The 18,862-nt window shown below is 41.6% G+C and overlaps 2 protein-coding genes across 2 annotated transcripts; one reads left to right on the top strand and one right to left on the bottom strand.

The window, feature by feature from the left end:
* Positions 1 to 9,195: 9,195 nt before the first annotated feature.
* On the bottom strand, positions 9,196 to 12,474 carry LOC123076778 (rust resistance kinase Lr10-like). Its single transcript, XM_044498904.1, has 3 exons — positions 11,608 to 12,474; positions 10,444 to 10,467; positions 9,196 to 10,268 (listed from the first exon to the last, which is right to left on the bottom strand). The coding sequence occupies exons 1-3, from the start codon at positions 12,371 to 12,373 to the stop codon at positions 9,196 to 9,198; spliced, it is 1,863 nt and encodes a 620-aa protein (XP_044354839.1). The 5' UTR covers positions 12,374 to 12,474.
* A 460-nt stretch (positions 12,475 to 12,934) lies between these two features.
* LOC123076777 (rust resistance kinase Lr10-like) lies at positions 12,935 to 16,024 on the top strand. Its single transcript, XM_044498903.1, has 3 exons — positions 12,935 to 13,830; positions 14,396 to 14,580; positions 14,750 to 16,024. Exons 1-3 carry the CDS (start codon positions 13,091 to 13,093, stop codon positions 15,874 to 15,876), a joined length of 2,052 nt encoding a protein of 683 aa, XP_044354838.1. The 5' UTR covers positions 12,935 to 13,090; the 3' UTR covers positions 15,877 to 16,024.
* Positions 16,025 to 18,862: the final 2,838 nt, after the last annotated feature.

The raw sequence follows: 18,862 nt of genomic DNA, 5'->3' as shown, positions 1-18,862 counted from the left end.
TCTGGTTATAACACCCCCCCCCCCCCCCCCGCGGCACACACACCTCCCCCGTAGCAGCGTACCCTCTATCTCACCATCCAGTTTTGCTTCAAAGTTCGTGCAAGCAAACTTCTCTTTTGTCTCCCAAATAAAAGAACATTTGAACTCGAAGCTTTGTAGATCAACATCACACAAGTACTACTATGTTTATATTTCATCAAAAAAATATTATACAATGAGCGACACTTGTGTATAGTTGACCTGCAAAGTTTCAGGGTCAAATGTTCTCTTGTTTGGAAGAGATAAAAAAGAGAAAAAATTATGTAAGAATAGCACGAATCTTGACGCAAACTGGACGGATGAGATAGAGGGTACACTGGTACTGGGGTACGACAAATCCACACTCCAGCATGTAGAAACTAGTGACATGATGAAACCCAACTTAAAATAATACTAGTATCAGCCGAAATTCCCTAGATTAGGTATTCGAAAGCACCTTAGTACATTACATACTTGACTCGAATAAGACACGATAAGTTTTTTGTAGATAACATATAAACATCATCGACCACATTGATGCGACGCGACAGACTCAGTGACAACTAACAACTGCAGCAGCCATTTCTTCACCTGGAGAAAAAAAGTGTTAATCTTCTAGTAACTCAATAGCAGCCATACATTACAGATAAAGGTAAATAAAATCTTATAATAGCACATATGTAACGAGTGCAGCGATTCGGTGCCCAGGCTCATCTGCACCCGGCCAGAAAACAATTCACAAAAAATACTAGAAAAATTCAAAAAATTCCAATTTTTTTTCTCATAGTAGACAATTTGTTGCGTGAGGTTCGCTCCAAATTTTATCATATTTGGACATCTAAGGCGCTCTCAGCAAAAAAGACAAATCGGGTCAAAACAGTATATGAACAGTATACTGTTTTACAAACCTCGAATTTGTCTTTTTTGCCGAGGGTTGCTCATTTATCCAAATGACTTGAAAATTGGGGCGGACCTCACGCATCAAAGTTTCTACCATGAGAAAAAAATTTGGCATTGTTTGAATTTTTCTAGTATTTTTTTTATTTTGTTCATCAGCGTGGGTGCAAATGAGCTCGGGTGCAGAAATGGATTTTCGATATGTAACCGTCTATGAACAAGAAATTACAAAAAAAGATAGTACAAACTCATGATGAGCTCAGCAAAATAAAAGAAGAGCTACATCATATCCCCTCATAAAACGAAGAGTTATATCATATTCACTAGCTCCACCCCCATAGAACACCACTGACAACAAAAGCCTTTTTGACACAAATTTGTTGGGTGGGGGAGTTTAATGATGAGAATGGTGATTATACTAGTAAAATTGGCTAAAAATACATTGCTTTCAACTTATAGAATATGAAACAACCTAATTACTTAGCATGACCACCATTTTTATGACCGTAGTTTGAGGGTGCATGCAACCCACATTGGCCACCAGATATTTTCTGAAGAGTCAAAATCTCACAAACTACAATCAGAAAATCTTCTTACTAGTTCAAATGTCTCAGCACATTAGCACATCAAACCAGATAATCATGCTAACATTTCAGCTCCATTGCATCCAACAGTAATGGTTCTACCTAGAATCATGAGAGGTCATGCAGTTAACAACAGTTCCACAATAAAGGCACATAAATAAAAGAAGGCAACATGAGATAGTTAGAAACATGGTTTTTAATGCGTTCGTAAGGTGATGCTTAGGCATCGCTTAAGCGGCAAGGTGCTTTGGTAGCGTATTGGCATTTTGTCCACCTTAGGCGCTTAAGCGTCCATTAGGCGGTAAGGCAGGGATTGATCGCCTTTAGATGCCTTGCCGCCTTAAAAACCGTGGTTAGAAAGATGATCTAGCAAACGTAATTTGAGGGGGGAAAAGCAAAATTCAACTCTCAAAGAAACTTTGAAAAAAAGCACCTTGGTGACCTGATTTTTCTTTCGTCTACATCCCCTCGAAAGTCATATCACAACGAAAATTTGCACGCTCCTAGCATCTAGAGCATCTTGGATGTCAGAAATATGCAGATTTTTCGATTGTTTACTATTTTTTGGAGTTTACTGTTCATCAGGAGTAGATGAGCTTTTGTAGATTACCCAAAATAACTCACTTATAAGTCACTTGATACTAGAAATAGATAAATCGAACCGCTTATGTAATACAATGCAAGGAATATTCATAGAAGCAGTATACTTAGCTGCCTCATAATTGAGAATTTCGCTGGTAAGAAGAAAAAATGACAATGACTAAATGTTTTCTCATGTAAACTCATTCTTCATCGAGTCAACTAGAAAAATTATGCCAAAACAACAAACTCTAGCAATAAAAGTGATATTGGGAATTCTCCTTTAAATAAATAGATCCCAAGATAAGAAATTCAATTTCTTTTATGTGCTACAAATGTACAAAGTAACCGTGCCCAGCAGAAGGGGTCATAACCAAATGAACAAAACACTTAGAAAGTGTGGATTCAATATGGAATTAAGATTAATGCCAAGATTAAAAACTAATAATGGACAACAGAATATAGCCAAGTTTGTGGTTATATTCGTCGACTACAACGTCCATGCCGAATAGTAACATCTTTTGTGTTTCTCGCAGCACTAGCTGCAACATGAGGTAGGCGCAACTCTATTGCTAATGAGATCATAGCATACTAGTGTAGCCTTCCCCTTCACGTCTCGTTTCTTACCAAAGAAAAACAACATGCTGCCATAATGATTCCGAATTGAGAGGACATGGAATTGCACTAATCGTCGCGTAGTTTTCCAAATCCTGCATGGGCTTGTCACACAGGTTAATAGTTAGACTTTCACGAGATAGAAGGCATAATCCGGTTCTCAATACTTCCATGCAAATCCTCATCATCTCTACCTAAAAGTAGTGCACCAAATCTTCTCTTGAATGCTTATTTATGTACCTTCAAAGCTTCAGATGAAAGCATACATGCATGTGCCTTCAATATCAAATTGTCGTTCGCTGTCACAAGTAGGAAGAGATCGAATACACTAGAGTAATCCTTTACCACTTACAAGCTGGTGTTTATTTACCAGGAGTGTAGACATTACGTGAGATTGAGGTGAAATTGTATCATTGGCATGCTGACAAAATACAAATGTGAATCACTGAAAAAATGATGTGCTACTAGTTTATGGGGTGTTGTAACACTCCTAAAGTAACACAAAAGTTCTTCTATTTATCATTTGTTAATTTTTTAAAATTACTATGTTAACTGTTAATCAACTAATTGGCTGGATCCTTATTTCTAAAATTGTAAAATATACACTTACGTGTTTCAAATAAATCCATAAAAAGTCATGTATACTAGTAAAGAGCAAGTTTTTTTGGGGTGCAAGTATAGTGTTACTTCGGAGCTGTATATACAGTAATAAAAAAAAGGTGTGACGGTCTGTAATAGCCAACAGCGAAAAAGAAAAACACAGCATGTCTCTGGTGGGCCTAGTGGGGCGTGCTGTGGTGTGGTTTTGATGGGCTGGGCCCTTCATTCGTACTTAGTGGGCTGCCTACTTAGTGGTACTCCCTCTATTCTTAAATGTAGTGCGCATAAAATTTCTTAGAAGTCAAACATTGTTTAGTTTGACCAATTTTAGTGAGAAAAGTATCAACAAAAATGATACCATATAAATATAACATAAATATATGCTTAATGATGTATCTAATGATGTTTACTTAATATTATAAATGTGGATATTTGTCCTCTATAAATGTAGTCAAAGTAGGGGGAGTTTGACTTTTGAAATTTCCTATGCGCACTAAATTTAGGAATAGAGGGAGTAGCGTTTTTGGGACCTCTAGTCCATTCATTTTGAACATGAAATGAAGGGCAATTGCTTGGATACCGCGACGTGATGTATGCACTGCAGCGTAACATACTCCTTTGATCCACGCTGGGCACAATATGCGTTAGTCAAATTTTAACATGAGTTTGGTGGCACCACCTATTCACAAGATTACACAGAGTATGAGGCTCGCAAGAAGGGAGAGTGGTAACTGAATTCTCGATTCTTCCCAAGCCCAGTGGTATATATGCATGCATGGCCCCAGTTGGCTGCCAACCTGGTACAAAGTGTTTTCTATTGTGTTATCCCTGCCTCTACTACATCAAAGTGTTCTTATGAGAGCTCCTTTATATACCACTCCGATGTAGGATGGACACATTTACATGCACTTCTAATATGAAGATGGCATTGGTGTCCGCCATCAAAGGTAGTGATATTCAGTAAAGTGCTTTCGTCCTTCTCAATCACGTATGTATTGTTTAGTTGACTCAAAATCATAAGGTTTTGAAATAAATAGAAAATAATGCATAAATAGGCATTAATAGGATGATGTGTGGACATATATGTCATTTCCTAGCCTCTCAAAAAATTCTGTATACTCATAGTTATGATATAGACCTTTCTCACATGTTTTCCTGCTTTTGGAGAACTTTCCAATCTTGAGAATTCTCAGTTGTGTTAAAGCTTCATAAATATCAATCACATTAAGTTGCACACACTACTGACACACTGAAATTCTACCCATGTGCAGTTTTAATTCAATGTTATTACTAAACAGTAAAACTGGGCTACCCACGCCCTCCCACAGCGATTTGACATCCTCCGCCGTCGGATCAGCCTAATAGACGGTTCAGATCTGGCGTTCGTTTCGTCCCTCGCGCCTGCCCATTTTTCGTTCGATCACCCAGCGTGACCTGGTCACCGTAAACGGGCTGCTGCTCCGCTAGCTGACCTAGGCTTTCTGTCATTAGTTGGGCTGAGAGGTCGAGAGAAATAGATTAGGCCCAGGAAAACGAGGGTAAACAACAGGCCCGTTCCGTGCATACCTAGGCATCCTCTCAAGATTGTCTCAAAAAAAAGGCATCCTCTCAAGAGTTACTAAAAAAAGGCATCCTCTCAAGAGATATCAAAGAAAAAAAGGCATCCTCTCAAGATTTCTCAACCACACTGCGTGCGTTCTCCCCGAGGCTGCGGCACGCGCCCTCGACTTCATTACTCGCTGTTCGGCGGTTCTCCTTGACGTGTGTTGTCAGCTTCGTCCCTTGCGGTTCGACGGCTTCGACCCTTCTGTTCGGCATAGTAGATTGGCCTAGGAAGTTGTGCAGGTGTACAATCCGTCCACGGAGAAGAAATTGTTGATGCATGGATCGATTCTTCCTATTCTGAAGGAACTCTCATGCGTCCCCACAAATCTCAGCTTCCGTAGGTAAACACACCTCGCGAACCCTTTGCTTCGATTGGTGAGGAATCGTGTATGCGTAAGCGACTGGTTCGTGCCCTGGTTTTGCAGTCTGCCGAGATGGAATCTTGCTCCATTCGTTGTTTGTTTTTCCCTTGTGAGTCCCATGCTTCTGTTTCTTCCCTTGGGTCGTATTCCAGTTGAGTATATACACTACCAGAAAGGGATAATTTCACCGATACAAAATTGGAATGGAAAGTCGTTGTCCTGATAAGAATAGATGCTTGACACAATCATTTTCTTATGTTTAGTTAAAACATATGCTTTTTTGGAATTTTCTGCTGGTAAGAGTAAATCCATCAATGGAGTCTTCTCTTTCATATATTTTTATTGAGTAAAGATGCTTAACCTGGGTGCATCTTTTGTTGGTCCCTTTCGAAGTGATGGTACACATGTAGATAAATATACAAGAAATTATAAGGCCAATTCATATATACACTTGTCATTGTTGTTTTATGTCTGAAATTCTTCTGAAAATGATGGAATAACTATGGTTGTGCACTTGCAGGATCTTATTGTGTTTTAGGTCAGACGCACTGCTATGAGACTTGCATTTTAATTTCTTGTTTTTGGGTACTATTGTCAATATGTGCTTTGTAATTGTCTATGAATAAATAGAGTGAGCAGGAAATTAATGAAACCAAGTTAATGCAAAGAGGCCCTATTGGTGCAATGTTTACATTCCAAAATGACTTTGTATTCAAATAGATGTTAAAGCCAGCCTATATATTATAATTTTGGGATGGGCGCGGTAACGCGCGAGTAAGGTGGAGATGGAATAGTTTGATATACATCAAAAGGCTTAGAAAATGGTAGAGATTCAAGAAAATTGTAAGCAACATACAAAATCACTGTTCAACATGAACACCACCCCCGAGTATCCATCTATGAGTTGTTGCATTTTGGACATTTATTTTATAGTGGCCCCAGCTTGCAACAACTAAAATTATTCGTCGACTACAAATGCCATGCCAAATAAAAACATTGTTGCTTTTTCGCTCCTCTTTTTGGGTTTTCACTTGTTTTTCCGTAATTAACAAGGAATGTTTAGTTTTTGGGCCCGGTTTTCCTTATAAACTGGACCATCTCTTTCTTTCTAAATAAACTGCAGGAACCCCATGCCCTTGTGATGAGGTTCTTAAAAAAACGTATTTGTGTTTCTCGCTGCACTGGCTGCAACACGAGGTAGGAGCAATTCTGCTGCTAACGAGATCATATCATACTAGTGAAATCTTTCCCATCCTGTCTGGTTTCTCATAGAAGAAAAACAACATGTTGTCATAATGATTTAGAACCGAGGTGGCATGGAATTGCACTTATTGTCGTGTAGTTCTCCAAATCCTCCATGGGCTTGTCACATGGGTTAATAGTTAGATTTTCACGAGATAGAAGGCATAATCCAGTTCTTGATACTTCCATGCAAATCCCCATCGTGCACCAAAGCTTCTCTTGAATGCTTATTTATGTACCTTCAGAGCTTCAGATGAAAGCATTTCATGTATGTCCGTTGTAGTTGTTAGCTCGTTCTTGACAAATCCAATCGGGTCTTCATAATCCGGACTCAAAGGATTCGAAACTTTGTGGTCTCTCAGAATGGAATAGGTGGGCCCTTCTTCTTTTTCCCGACTGCTGAAGGTCGAAACTAAAGATCAAATCAAGCGGAGTCTGGATTCCTATGTTTGTACCAACTCAAATGTGCCTTCAATGTAAATTTGTTGGTGTTTTTCACAAGTCAAAAGAGATTGAGTACACTAAGGTCGTCCTTTACCACCGACCAGTTGGTGTTTACGAAGACATTACGTGAGATTTAAGTGAAATTGTATCATTCTCATGCTCACAAAATAGAAATGTGAATCGTTGAAAAATAATGATGTATACTATTTTATGGAGTGTTGTAACACTCCTAAAAAATACAAAAGTCTTTCTATTTATCATTTGTTAATTTTGTTTTTAAATTACTATGCTAATTGTTAATCAGCTAATTTGCTAGATCTTTATTTCTAAAATTCTAAAATATACACTTGCATTTTTCAAATAAATCCATAAAATCATGTATACTAATAAAGAGCAAGATATACGTATGTTTTTTTGGTAAAAGTAGTATCACTTCCGAGCTGTATATACAGAAAAAAAAACAGGATGTGAGGAATAGCGGGAAAGAAAAACACAGCAGGCTGTGGCGTGGTTTTGATGGGCTGGACCCTACATAGCGGGCTGGGTCTTTTGTTGCAGATGGAGGAGGAGGAGCCCGATGCGCCTCTTCTTCCTACCTACCATGGCCCCGGGCGGTGCGGTGCTCTGCTTCGCCGGCGGTCATCCTGTAGTGGGCATACAGTTCACAGATCCCAGTAGGCCGCCACATCACGCTTCCAGTCCAGAAGTTCCACGGCTCCCCTATTACAATTCTCTTTTCATATAAGACATGAACATTTCATTTATACGTGTATAACGTTTTTCAAATACATGAACACATTTTGTATATAGCTGAAATATTTGTTTCGTACACGTTGCACATTTTTTTAAATGTGACTAACATTTATTAACTATATTGTTTTGATGTCTAATTTCCTTATATACATTGCACATTTTCAGCTTAGTGGGCTGGGCCGTTTTCGCAGATGGAGTCAGCATCCCTCCCTCCCTGATACGCCTCTTCTCCAACCCACCACGTCCCCCGGCACCTGTCAAAAAACAAAAAAACCACGTCCCCCGGCGGTGCGGTGCTCTGCTCCGCCGCCGCCGCCGGCTATCGGAGTAGGCCGCCGAATCGCGCTTCCAGTTGAGGGCTCCACGTATCCCCCATTGCCAGCCATGCCCCACCGGAGCGCCCTTTCTCCGGCGATGGCGGCCTCCCGAGGAATCTCGCTGCCTTCGAGATCCGCCGCCGCCTCCTCACCTCCGTTCGATTTCCTTTCATTTTTGTTGCCAAATCTTAGTACGAAATGTACCCACAATCCCACACACATGGAAAAGTGTTACTCCTGTCCTGGGATTAAGATGTCATGATTAACCCGCCTGTAGGATGAACCTGTGAGATTTTCAGCGTAATAACTACTAGTCCATGATTAGCTCACACATTACCGAGGAGGAATGCACTGTACTAGAAAATACTCATGTGTGGAACAGAAGAATAATAAGGTAAGCAACGGGTTGTTGTGTTTTAAGAACTGTTCAATCTGAGCATGCCTCCCCAATCCAGGTCTGCGATTAAAATGGCCTGCTTACTGAGGAGGAATGCCCTGAGAAAATACTCAAGCGTGGAACAGCAGGATAAGGTTGTTGCATTTTATCTGTCAAAATGCAAATAAAGCTATGTGATTCTGTACTATGACCACTGAAAAAAATAGCGCGCTATATCGCCGCTAATAGCACGCTATAGCATATAGAAAATTGTCTCGCTAAATAAATCAATGTACAATGCCTCGCTAATAGCACGCTATAGCACGCTAATAGCATATTTTCAGGGGCCACGCTATTTTCTGTAGCGCGCTATTTTTTTCATTGACTATGACGCGGTGACGACTGATTATTATTCATACATCAGGTGGCATGGATTGCTGAGATTTATTCATACATCAGGTGGCCTGGATCCTCTGACATTCTCACCATTATCGGAGTGACAATCAGATGGCCTCATCATGTTTCTCGAGGACTTCTATGAGGATGAATGCACTGAGGGAAATGCTGAACTGGGTATAAATCGTCGGAATATCAGAACAAGGTAATCAATAGATTATTGTATTTTTAACTGTTTTTTTACAATCCAAATAAAGTTTGATGTGATTCTGATTACAAATAGCTAGTAATAGTATTACATGGCGATGGATCCGTATTCATACATCAGGCACTAATGTAGTGGAAACATCAAATATATTACACGCCTCAGTGTTTACTAAGTTATGTGGTAGCATGCTCTCCATGATTTACACAACAGGATGATTTTCAGTTGAGATGAATGGTTTTGGGGGCATCTGTAGATTCTGGAACCTCCCGGTTAACATGTTTACCACCTTTGTCATCGAGGGCCGATTCTTTGGGTTCCACTGGATACACCATAGTCCCACAATGGCAAGCTGTCTGACCTTTTCTTTCTCTTCATGTGCCATATCCAAAGTAAGAATCAAGTCTTGCCCAGTGGTTACTTTCTCATAGATCCACTCTGGAAGGTAGACATCATTCTGGCTCCCGACACTTGGGTCTGAGTTCCTCCTTCTGCTAACCATTTCTAACACCAGCATGCCAAAACTGTATACATCTGACTTGTAGGATATTCCCCCAAAGTTCCTTGAATATAGCTCAGGTGCAATATAGCCCATTGTGCCTCTCGCCGCTGTCAAGGTAACAATGCTCTGGTCCCTTGCACACAACTTTGCTAGGCCAAAGTCTGAGATCTTTGGATTGAAGTTGTAATCCAGCAGGATGTTGTGAGGTTTGATGTCAAAGTGGAGAATGCGCTGGTTGCACCCTTGATGCAGGTATTCCATTCCTCGGGCAATTCCTAGAGAAACATTTAGCATTTTTTCGGGTACTAGGAGTTGCCGATAAATATTAGAATCAGTCGAGAATATGTACTTCTCTAATGAGTCATTAGGCATGAATTCATAAATAAGAGCGCGCCTAGTTCCTTCTGAGCAAAAGCCGAGGAGCTGGACACTGTTTGCATGGTGGATTCTCCCGATGGTTGCGACTTCATTAATGAATTCCCCTCCTTCTCCTGTAGAGTTTTCTAGCAATTTGACTGCCACTGGCACTCCATTTGGTAGCTCACCTTTGTATACAGTTCCAAAACCTCCTTGCCCAACTTTCTCCTTAAACCGCCTAGCCATCTTTTTAACTTCTGAGAAAGTGTACCTCGTGGGTTTTGATGTGCCATATGTCTTGAGAAACATTTCGACCTTCAAATGTATCTCTACGTTATATCTTGTCTTCAGTGAAAGATAAAGTGCAGTGGCCACCGTCAACAAAAGAACAACAAAAGCGGCCACCGATGATGTAGCTGAATAAACAAATAAATAGGTAATAAGCATATTGACATAGTGATTATCATGGGTATAAGATAACATAAGAGTCCAATGACCAATTAGAAGAATTTTATGCATAATGGAAATATTTATTTATTTTTATTTTTCTTCTTCAAGTGAAGTGCAGAAAGACATGGGTTTCAACTGTACCTGCGATAACTTTGATACGCGAACCTGCAAATACAAAAAAGTATAATGAGATATGGATAATAGCTTATTGAACAAAAAAGAAGTGTGCAGAAACTATTTTGTTCCTGTATGTGTGTTTATGTGGTTTATAGTACTCCCTCTGTTCACTTTTATAAAACATTTCAGACTGCTTATATTGAACCCTTTTAGGTGATGTCTGAATGGCCTACAAGGTCTTACAAAAGTGAACAGAGGGAGTATTTGATTATTCATTTTGTCTATGATGCCGAAATCTAGAACCCGGGGTTCTTGCTGATATTGTGTTCATTGAATAAGATGTTGCAGGTTTAACTTTGGATGGTGATTTGTTGTGTTCATCCTGTAGCAATGGACTTGAACAACAATTGGAGTTCAGAATTTTGTAAGGACCGTGCCTGATACTCCTTCCATTCCGTTATGTAAGGTGTATTATTTTCAGCACGATGACCAAGGCACGGAATTATAGACATGCTAGGACTAAATTACCCTTGGGAAATTTGTTGATTAGTGATAAGTAAATCAATTAATCCAGGAAAGTAAGAGATGCATGCAATCGACAGAGTGATACTTTTCTTATTTTGTTACAAGGAGAGATACAGACAATCAGAAGAGATATATTTTCCATTTTTTCTGGAGGGCTAACAAGGGAATTATGAGAAATTAGAAGAAATAAAACTTACATAGTGGAATTTTATCAGAAAACAAATACACCTTATATAAAGAAACGGAGGGAGTATGATAGAAGAATAAAACATAATATCTTTCAGCTTAATTATTTATATAGGGTCTCTTTTATGATATTTGGGCGCCTCAATGTGAATTCTCAAACTAGCGACTCAAATGATTTATTTTCCTTTTTCTCAGCCAAGCATGAAATGCATGTGAATTCATATTAAGGATTGTGCAAAATGGATACATACCAAACCCAGAAAGAAAACTCAAAACCGAAAGGCAACAAATAAAAGCTAACAAGCTATGCTTGCAAGGCTACGAAGCAAAGAAAAGAACCAAAACACCAGATATCAAATCTTTGAAGAATTCAGACGCACTAGAAACTGTCAAAATAATATAAAATTTAAGACATTATAACAAAATAAACGGGCTAGGTACAACTATATGGTACTTTCGGCTAGTTAGAAGCAATACCATGAGCATGAGGCATGCAGAATGTTTGATTCCTTTGCGAGCTGAATGCACAGTGTCTCCCTTGGCGTTCACAGTCTGGGCACCAGATGCCTTGGCCCGTTACATACCAGTCCAGCGTTATCTCAGCAAAGCTGAGGCCACCTGACTTGAAGAGATATGGTATGGGGACAGCGGCATCCGAGCACACCTTGCAATCCGGTGGAAAAATGGAAATGGGCTCAGATGCGTCCACCAAATACAAAAAGTGAGTTGCATTACTAAGGCAGGAGACTGGCCCAGCAATCCCTTCGGCAGCATAAATACTGCTTGTTGGCGTGAACTCTCTCGGACAGCATACTAGGGTTGTATTGTACTCATAAAATGTGACCGGACATGGGCCCTGGTTCTCTTCATAGGCATCAATCGGTATGCTTCTGGAGAAGAGCTCCTTGAGCGGACAGGGAGATGAGGAGTATAAAAGCTGGGTGATATTCATGGCACTCCTACTGTAATCTATGGCAGTGACCTTACATGGGCCAAGGACTGGGTGAACAAGGATGGTGTCCTGGCCAGAGCATGCTAACTCCATCCCCATGCATGGTCCGCCGCATGATGATGATGTATTGTTGGATTTAAGTCGGAGAGGAAACCTGATCTCTGGGCCATGTTTGCTGCAACTGTACGGTGGACAGTATCTGAAGAAATCTTTATCATCCCACGCTGTGGCCATGTCAGCTCCATGGTTGGCGAGAGATAGCAGGACAGCTGCAACAAGGAATTTACTCATCTTGGTGTATCTCTAACCGGAATGTAGAGGAAGAGGAATGGAGATGAAGGCAAGCAAGCTACTGCAAGTATAAAATAGTAGCTCTAGATTGCTTAATTAGCTTCACAGGTAGCAACCAGAGTTGTGCCTCTTATATATATATATTTATATATATATAGTCATGCGCCTTAATTATCATGGTTGAATTCCTGCTGTGAATGCAACCTCATGCCGTGTTCTAGTGCTTCGAGAGTGACTGCACAGTAGTTGTAGTCAAGGATTCTAGAACCATGTGGAAACTCGAATACTTCCATCAGTTTCATGCGTGGAAGTTCTAGTACTGTGATTGCCACCCTCTTGATCAGATTCATACTGTATTGATAGCTATATATGTGCCTGCAGAGGAATTTCTTTTGACTACAAGCACTTCTGCCGTGCGTCAAGGGCACTGCATGGAAACTCTAGCATGCTGTCATTGTCACCTCTGGAAAATATGAACCCTTACCAAGTAAATGGAGCAGAATATTACGGTAAGTCCAATATAAATTGGCAGCTCAGTCAATGTTTTGTTCCAGCTCCAGCTATGTTCTTTGTACAGTCAGATAGCGATTTTTTTTTCCATTCCAAAGTCAGTAGTATCCCAATCATGCTGGGCCTTCCTTATATAATCAAGTAATCTTCTCCAGAACTAGGATATCAATTCTCTTGTGGGAGTACTCAAGCATCTGCAAAACTTTCATGGCGAAGCCTGGTGTGTATCATTGTTCTATTTCCCTGCAAGCCCTGACTGTTTTCTCTGTGCTCGTAGTTCTTTTGGAAGATGTCCAGGGAGGAGACAAGTGCCCAAGTTTTTCATGCGGGCATCTCCGAGACGTACGGTATCCTTTCCGACGTCCAGGCGACCCACCTGGGTGTGGTGCTCAAGGATATGAGCTGGTTTGTAGCAGTAGCAAGGCTACAATTTACATCAACACTGGAACATACTATGTTACTGGCATCAACTATACTGATTCATCCTTCTGGGTTGTGGACGCCAATTTTAATGCCAACAGCTGCTGCTCTCTTCCTCGGTGGAACCAAGGTCCTTACACATACGGCTTCATTGATTCAGATTACTATCTTGATTTGGCAACTCGAGCCATCTGGGCATGCTTCACCAATTGTTCGCGAGCAATAACTAATAACAGCATGTACAAGGCTGTTACATGCCTGAGCGGGAGCAATTCACATGTTTATGTATGGGTGTCTCCCGACGATTGTGTGTTTGGAGATCTTCGATCTTCTTGCGGCTACTTGGCCATGGTCCCCTTTGGTGACTACCGATATTCTTCTGACAGCCAACAAGTAGTAGAGAATGCAAGTTATGCAGATATCATGGGATTTATAAAGAATGGGTTTTCTGTTCAGTTTCCCATCAATGTGAACGGGAAGCGTACTTGCTCTGAAGCCATTAATATATGCCTGAACAATTCAACCAGGTGAGTTTGTGCTCTGGAGTGTAGCCATGTCACCCTCTCATTCCATTTCTTCCTGAATTTGGGTCACTTCCTCATTTTTTTTAACAAGAAGAATTAACGTGACCTGTTAAGCCACCAGAGCTTCAAATGGGTACAATCACGCTAAACTAAGATTGCTATTTGCTAATTTAGTTGGACAATAGTTAATTAGAAGGACACAATCATATCCGACATGGCTACTTAAACTCTTTCTATTTCTATTTAAGAGCCCATAGCATCTCTTGTCTAAAAAAGAACATCTGCGGGGGCCAGTTGTCAGAGCACATATGTTGAATAGAAAAGCTAGTCCAAAGTGCAAAGCTGGTTGAATTACATGGTACTATGTGCACAGAAAACCAAACATCCTCATTTTCCATTTTAGGCAACAAACACAACCCGCACGCATCATCACACATGTGCATCTTCTAAAATATCGGTGGCTATACCAGCCGCTTAAACTAGGTGGTGGAAGGAAGGGCAGTTTACTCTTATCTAAGAAGTGTGTCCCCTTCTTAATTTCCTTTTTGTGTAACGGTGTGCCTTGCAGATACTTCAAGGAGCAAATATCTGATGCAAGCATCCTGAAGTGGGCTCATGCCTATTTCTGGAGTGAGATACATTTCTTCAACTGCGTAAATTATTACCGCGATGAGGGTTACCACTGCCAGCCAAAGATGTTTTTGAGATTGCAAACCATTGTACCTGCTATTAATATCATCAAGTTACTTATTGGTAAGTGAAAATTTTCTAACAACAATAATCATCCGTTTTCCTTTTTAGCCTGTTGTGTAAGCTGTTCTTTGATAGGTTCTTATTGTACCACGATGTAATTTATATTGCGTAATCCGTAATTTTGCACCATCAATATGATGTATACATTTCTGCTGCCTTATTTGGGCAGTCCTATGCAGGTTCATATTGGCGCCTCTGTCTGTGTTGATTTTCCTGGTCTACAAGTACTGGAAAACAAGGATATCAATTGATGTAGTCGAGAAGTTCCTCCGTATGCAACAAATTCTTGGCCCGACGAGGTACGCCTACACCGACATCACCGCAATCACAAGCCATTTCAGAGATAAATTGGGTCAAGGAGGCTATGGCTCTGTGTTCAAGGGCGTGCTACTGCCAGGCAATGTTCATGTCGCGGTCAAGATGCTAGAAGGTAACTCCAACTGCAACGGAGAGGATTTCATCAGTGAGGTCTCTACCATTGGCAGGATCCACCATGTCAATGTGGTTCATCTTTTGGGATTCTGCTCCGAAGAGATGAGGAGGGCTCTCGTATACGAGTACATGCCTCGAGGTTCTCTTGACAAGTATATCTTCTCAGCTGAGAAGAGTTTCTCCTGGGACAAGCTCATCGAGATCGCTTTGGGCATTGCCCGAGGGATCAACTACCTACATCAGGGGTGTGAGATGCAGATTCTACACTTTGACATCAAGCCACACAACATCCTTCTTGATAGCAATTTTGTCCCAAAAGTTGCTGATTTTGGTCTTGCCAAACTGTATCCAAGGGACAAGAGTTTTGTGCCATCGAGAGCCCTACGGGGAACTGTTGGGTACATAGCTCCTGAGATGATGTCTCGGAGCTTTGGTGTCATATCGAGCAAGTCTGACGTTTACAGCTTTGGCATGCTGCTGCTGGAGATGGCTGGAGGAAGAAGGAATGCTGACCCGAACGCAGCAAACTCGAGCCAAGCGTACTACCCATCATGGGTGTATGACAGACTAACTGCACAAGAAGTGTGTGAGATAACTCCTGTTGACGACATGCATGAGTTGGAGAGAAAGCTATGCATTGTTGGATTATGGTGCATCCAGATGAAGTCGCATGACAGGCCGACAATGAGCGAGGTCATAGAGATGCTGGAAGGTGGCCTCGATGGCCTGCAGATGCCTTCCAGGCCATTCTTCTGTGATGATGAGCACACTGCTGTTCCGGACTCTTACCCTTTGTTATCCGAGCTGACCGAGATCCCGGAGGAGGATGAGATCTCAGATTCTTATGTTTCCCGGGTCAAGTGATCTTGTACGTGGAAACATGTAATAAAATCTAGGAGTAGCAGTTAAAGAGGATGTAGAACTCCGACTGCTTAACTGGTTGACTGTAATCATCTTTCTGGAAGACACTTATTATTAATAGTATATGAATAATAGCTCGTGGAAGCTGAAGTGTTATTTGGGGTTTCTGTTAAAACATTGTTAGCACGAATACATGGTTGAATGAATTTATTTTGGGTTTCTTGCTATCACACGCATTCCGATTTAATCGCCGGTAATTTCAGCCGTATAAAAAATATTCAAATAACATCAAAGTTCAGCAGAAAAATACAAGCCAGGAATGCTACCTCCTGCCGTGTGTGTTCCTGCAATTTCGAGTGCGATTGTAGACTCGCTGCCGTTCCAGTCCCGCATCTTCAGCAGTAAACAGCCCCTGCGAGAAGGACGAGTCCTCTGGCTCATATGAACCACTACAAAAGTACAAATACCTGGACAGCAGCAGCAACCTCGCCCCCAGGACACCTCACTCTCAAAAGCAAGGAAAGTCCTGTCTCTGTCATTTAAATTTCTACAGCAATAATTTCAGACATGTAAACGTCAAATGACTTGTACACCGAGAACAAATTGCCACATCATTCTGATATAATCTGTGTTATTTTCAGCCATATAAATAACATTCAAACGACTTGGAAGTCCAGCAAAAAACTGCAAGCTAAGAATGCGACCTCCTGCCGTATGTGTTCTTGCGATTAGGAGTACGACTGTAGACTTGCTGCCGTGTGTGTCCTGCATCTTCAGCAGAGAATGATGGATGTGACTGTAGACTTGCTGCGGAAATTCCAGGCCCGGTATCATTACCATCAAGTAAACTGCTGCGAAAATGACGAGTCCTTCCATTAAAAAATCAGTGGACATCAGTAGCAGCCTCAGTCTCAGGGTAAGTTCAAAAAGGGGAGAAAAAAAACTCCATCAAGTTCAGTCATATAAGCGATGCAGCAACTTGGAATTTCAGTCAGAGTCAGAGATCAATCCAGCTGAGATCAATTTCAGTCATAGCTCTCGAGGAATTCAGTGGACAGCAGTAACTACCAGTCAGTCTCAGGGGACAAGAAAATTCAGTCTTATAAAACACGCTCAAGACGTCTTGGAAGCTCAGCAGAGAATTACAGTTAAGAATCCAATTTCGAGTGCGACTGTAGACTCGCTGCCATCCAGACCCGCATCTTCAGCTGCCGTTGCCAGAACAACAGTCCTCTGGCTCATAAGTACCACTACAAAATAACTGGACAGCAGCAGCAACCTCGCTCCCAGGGCAAATAAAGTCCCGTATCTCTCAACCAAATTTCTACAGCAATTATTTCAGATGTCTAAACGTCGAAATAACTTCTAGACCAAGACCCAAACCATGCTTACAAGGGTTCGTTTTGGTCGAATGGGTGCAGATCTGATTTGATCTAGCATATAAACAGATCTAGAGCAACTTCCTGGCATTCCGTTAGCACAGCCATGCCAATTCTTCTCAAACAACGGCTGAATAGTACAGACAAACATAAAAGTCTAGGCTCAAGAGATGAGCTGCCAAGCACACAACATGTAGAAAAAAGTAAGACATGACGAAACCCAACTTAAAATAATACTAGTATAGGCCGAAAATCCCCAGATTACGTATTCAAAAGCATCTTAGTACATTACATACTTGACTCGATTAAGACACCATAAGTTTTTGCAGATAACATATATATAAACACCACCGACCCATTGATGCGACACGACAGACTCGGTGACAACTAACAACTGCAGCAGCCATTCTTCACCTGGAGAAAACAAAAGTGTTAATCTTCTAGTAACTCAATACAGACAAATATGAAATCTTATAATAGCACCTATGTAACATAGTGTATGAACAAGACAGTATAAACTAGCAAGCGAAAAAAAAGACAGTACAAACTCATGATGAGATCAGCAAAATAAAAAAGAGCAAGTATCCCCTAAAAAAAGAGCTATATCATAGTACTAGCTCCACATCCCAGAACACCACTGACACCAAAAGCCTTTTGACACATATTTGTTGGGTGGGGGAGTTGAATGATGAGAATGGTGATTATGCTAATAAAATTGGCTAGAAATACACGGCTTTCAACTTATAGAATATGAAACAACCAAATTACTTAGCATCTATATTGGCCACCACATATTTTCTGGAGAGAAAATCAAAAGGTCAAAATCTCAAAAAATACAATCAGAAAATCTTCTTACCAGTGCAAATGTTTCAGCACATTAGCACAGGAAACCAGGTAGTCATGCTAACATTTCAGCTCCATTGTGTCGCCACTGTCCGATCATGAAGATCAAGTTTTCACCTGGAGCAGACCGAGAGAAGTGGGAGCAACCGCGACGGAACCTTCAAGAAGGGGAACGGCGTCCGCGGACACTGCCACCGACGGCCAGTGAAACCAGACCGGTTATGTACCCCGGCGCTCACACCCTTCTGGCATACCCATACTACGCCGAACACAAACATCCATGCCACCCGCATGGCCATGGCTGCCCGCCCGCAACTGTGATGCACGTTCCGCCCACGAACGCCGCGACTCCCGCCACAAGGGCCGCCGCCCTCCATCCAGACAGCCCCAAGACCGAGAAGGCATCGGCTTTGGTCCAAAACGGCCGCCCTAGAGACAAAACAGCAGCCCACGCCCTGCCTCGAACTTCGCCGGAACGGCCACTGCGTGCACTCGGTCAAGGAAACGGGAAGGAGCGGGAGCGGACGCATCCATGACCGGCACACCCCTGTACCAGTGACAGGTGGCCCGACTACGTGGGCGCCTCCCATCCCTCCAGTCTACATTCCCACTGAACAACCCATGTGTCGTCCCACCATGGCAGCCGTTACAGATCCACAAGAGGCCACCAAAGCCACCTGTCCACCGGCAAGGCGGCAATCGACCACCACCACCAACCTTGAGAGTCACCGAAACTGTCCACCACGCCGCCCGTCAAAGTCCAGCTG

The sequence above is a fragment of the Triticum aestivum genome, chromosome 3D (assembly GCF_018294505.1).
Source record: "Triticum aestivum cultivar Chinese Spring chromosome 3D, IWGSC CS RefSeq v2.1, whole genome shotgun sequence".
In the NCBI taxonomy this organism is placed as follows: domain Eukaryota; kingdom Viridiplantae; phylum Streptophyta; class Magnoliopsida; order Poales; family Poaceae; genus Triticum; species Triticum aestivum.
The sequence above is the reverse complement of the archived record's forward strand: the minus strand, read 5'-3'. Positions and strand labels throughout refer to the sequence as shown.

Bases quoted from the DNA above. Each gene is read 5' to 3' on its own strand.
- LOC123076778 (XM_044498904.1), bottom strand. From the start codon at position 12,373: ATGAGTAAATTCCTTGTTGCAGCTGTCCTGCTATCTCTCGCCAACCAT. The intron at 10,468-11,607 runs GTATTGCTTCTA...TTGTATTTGCAG, and splicing joins CTGCATGCCTCATGCTCATG to GTTCGCGTATCAAAGTTATC. The intron at 10,269-10,443 runs GTACAGTTGAAA...TTGTTTATTCAG, and splicing joins GCGTATCAAAGTTATCGCAG to CTACATCATCGGTGGCCGCT.
- LOC123076777 (XM_044498903.1), top strand. From the start codon at position 13,091: ATGGCGAAGCCTGGTGTGTATCATTGTTCTATTTCCCTGCAAGCCCTG. The intron at 13,831-14,395 runs GTGAGTTTGTGC...TGTGCCTTGCAG, and splicing joins TGCCTGAACAATTCAACCAG to ATACTTCAAGGAGCAAATAT. The intron at 14,581-14,749 runs GTAAGTGAAAAT...TTATTTGGGCAG, and splicing joins TATCATCAAGTTACTTATTG to TCCTATGCAGGTTCATATTG.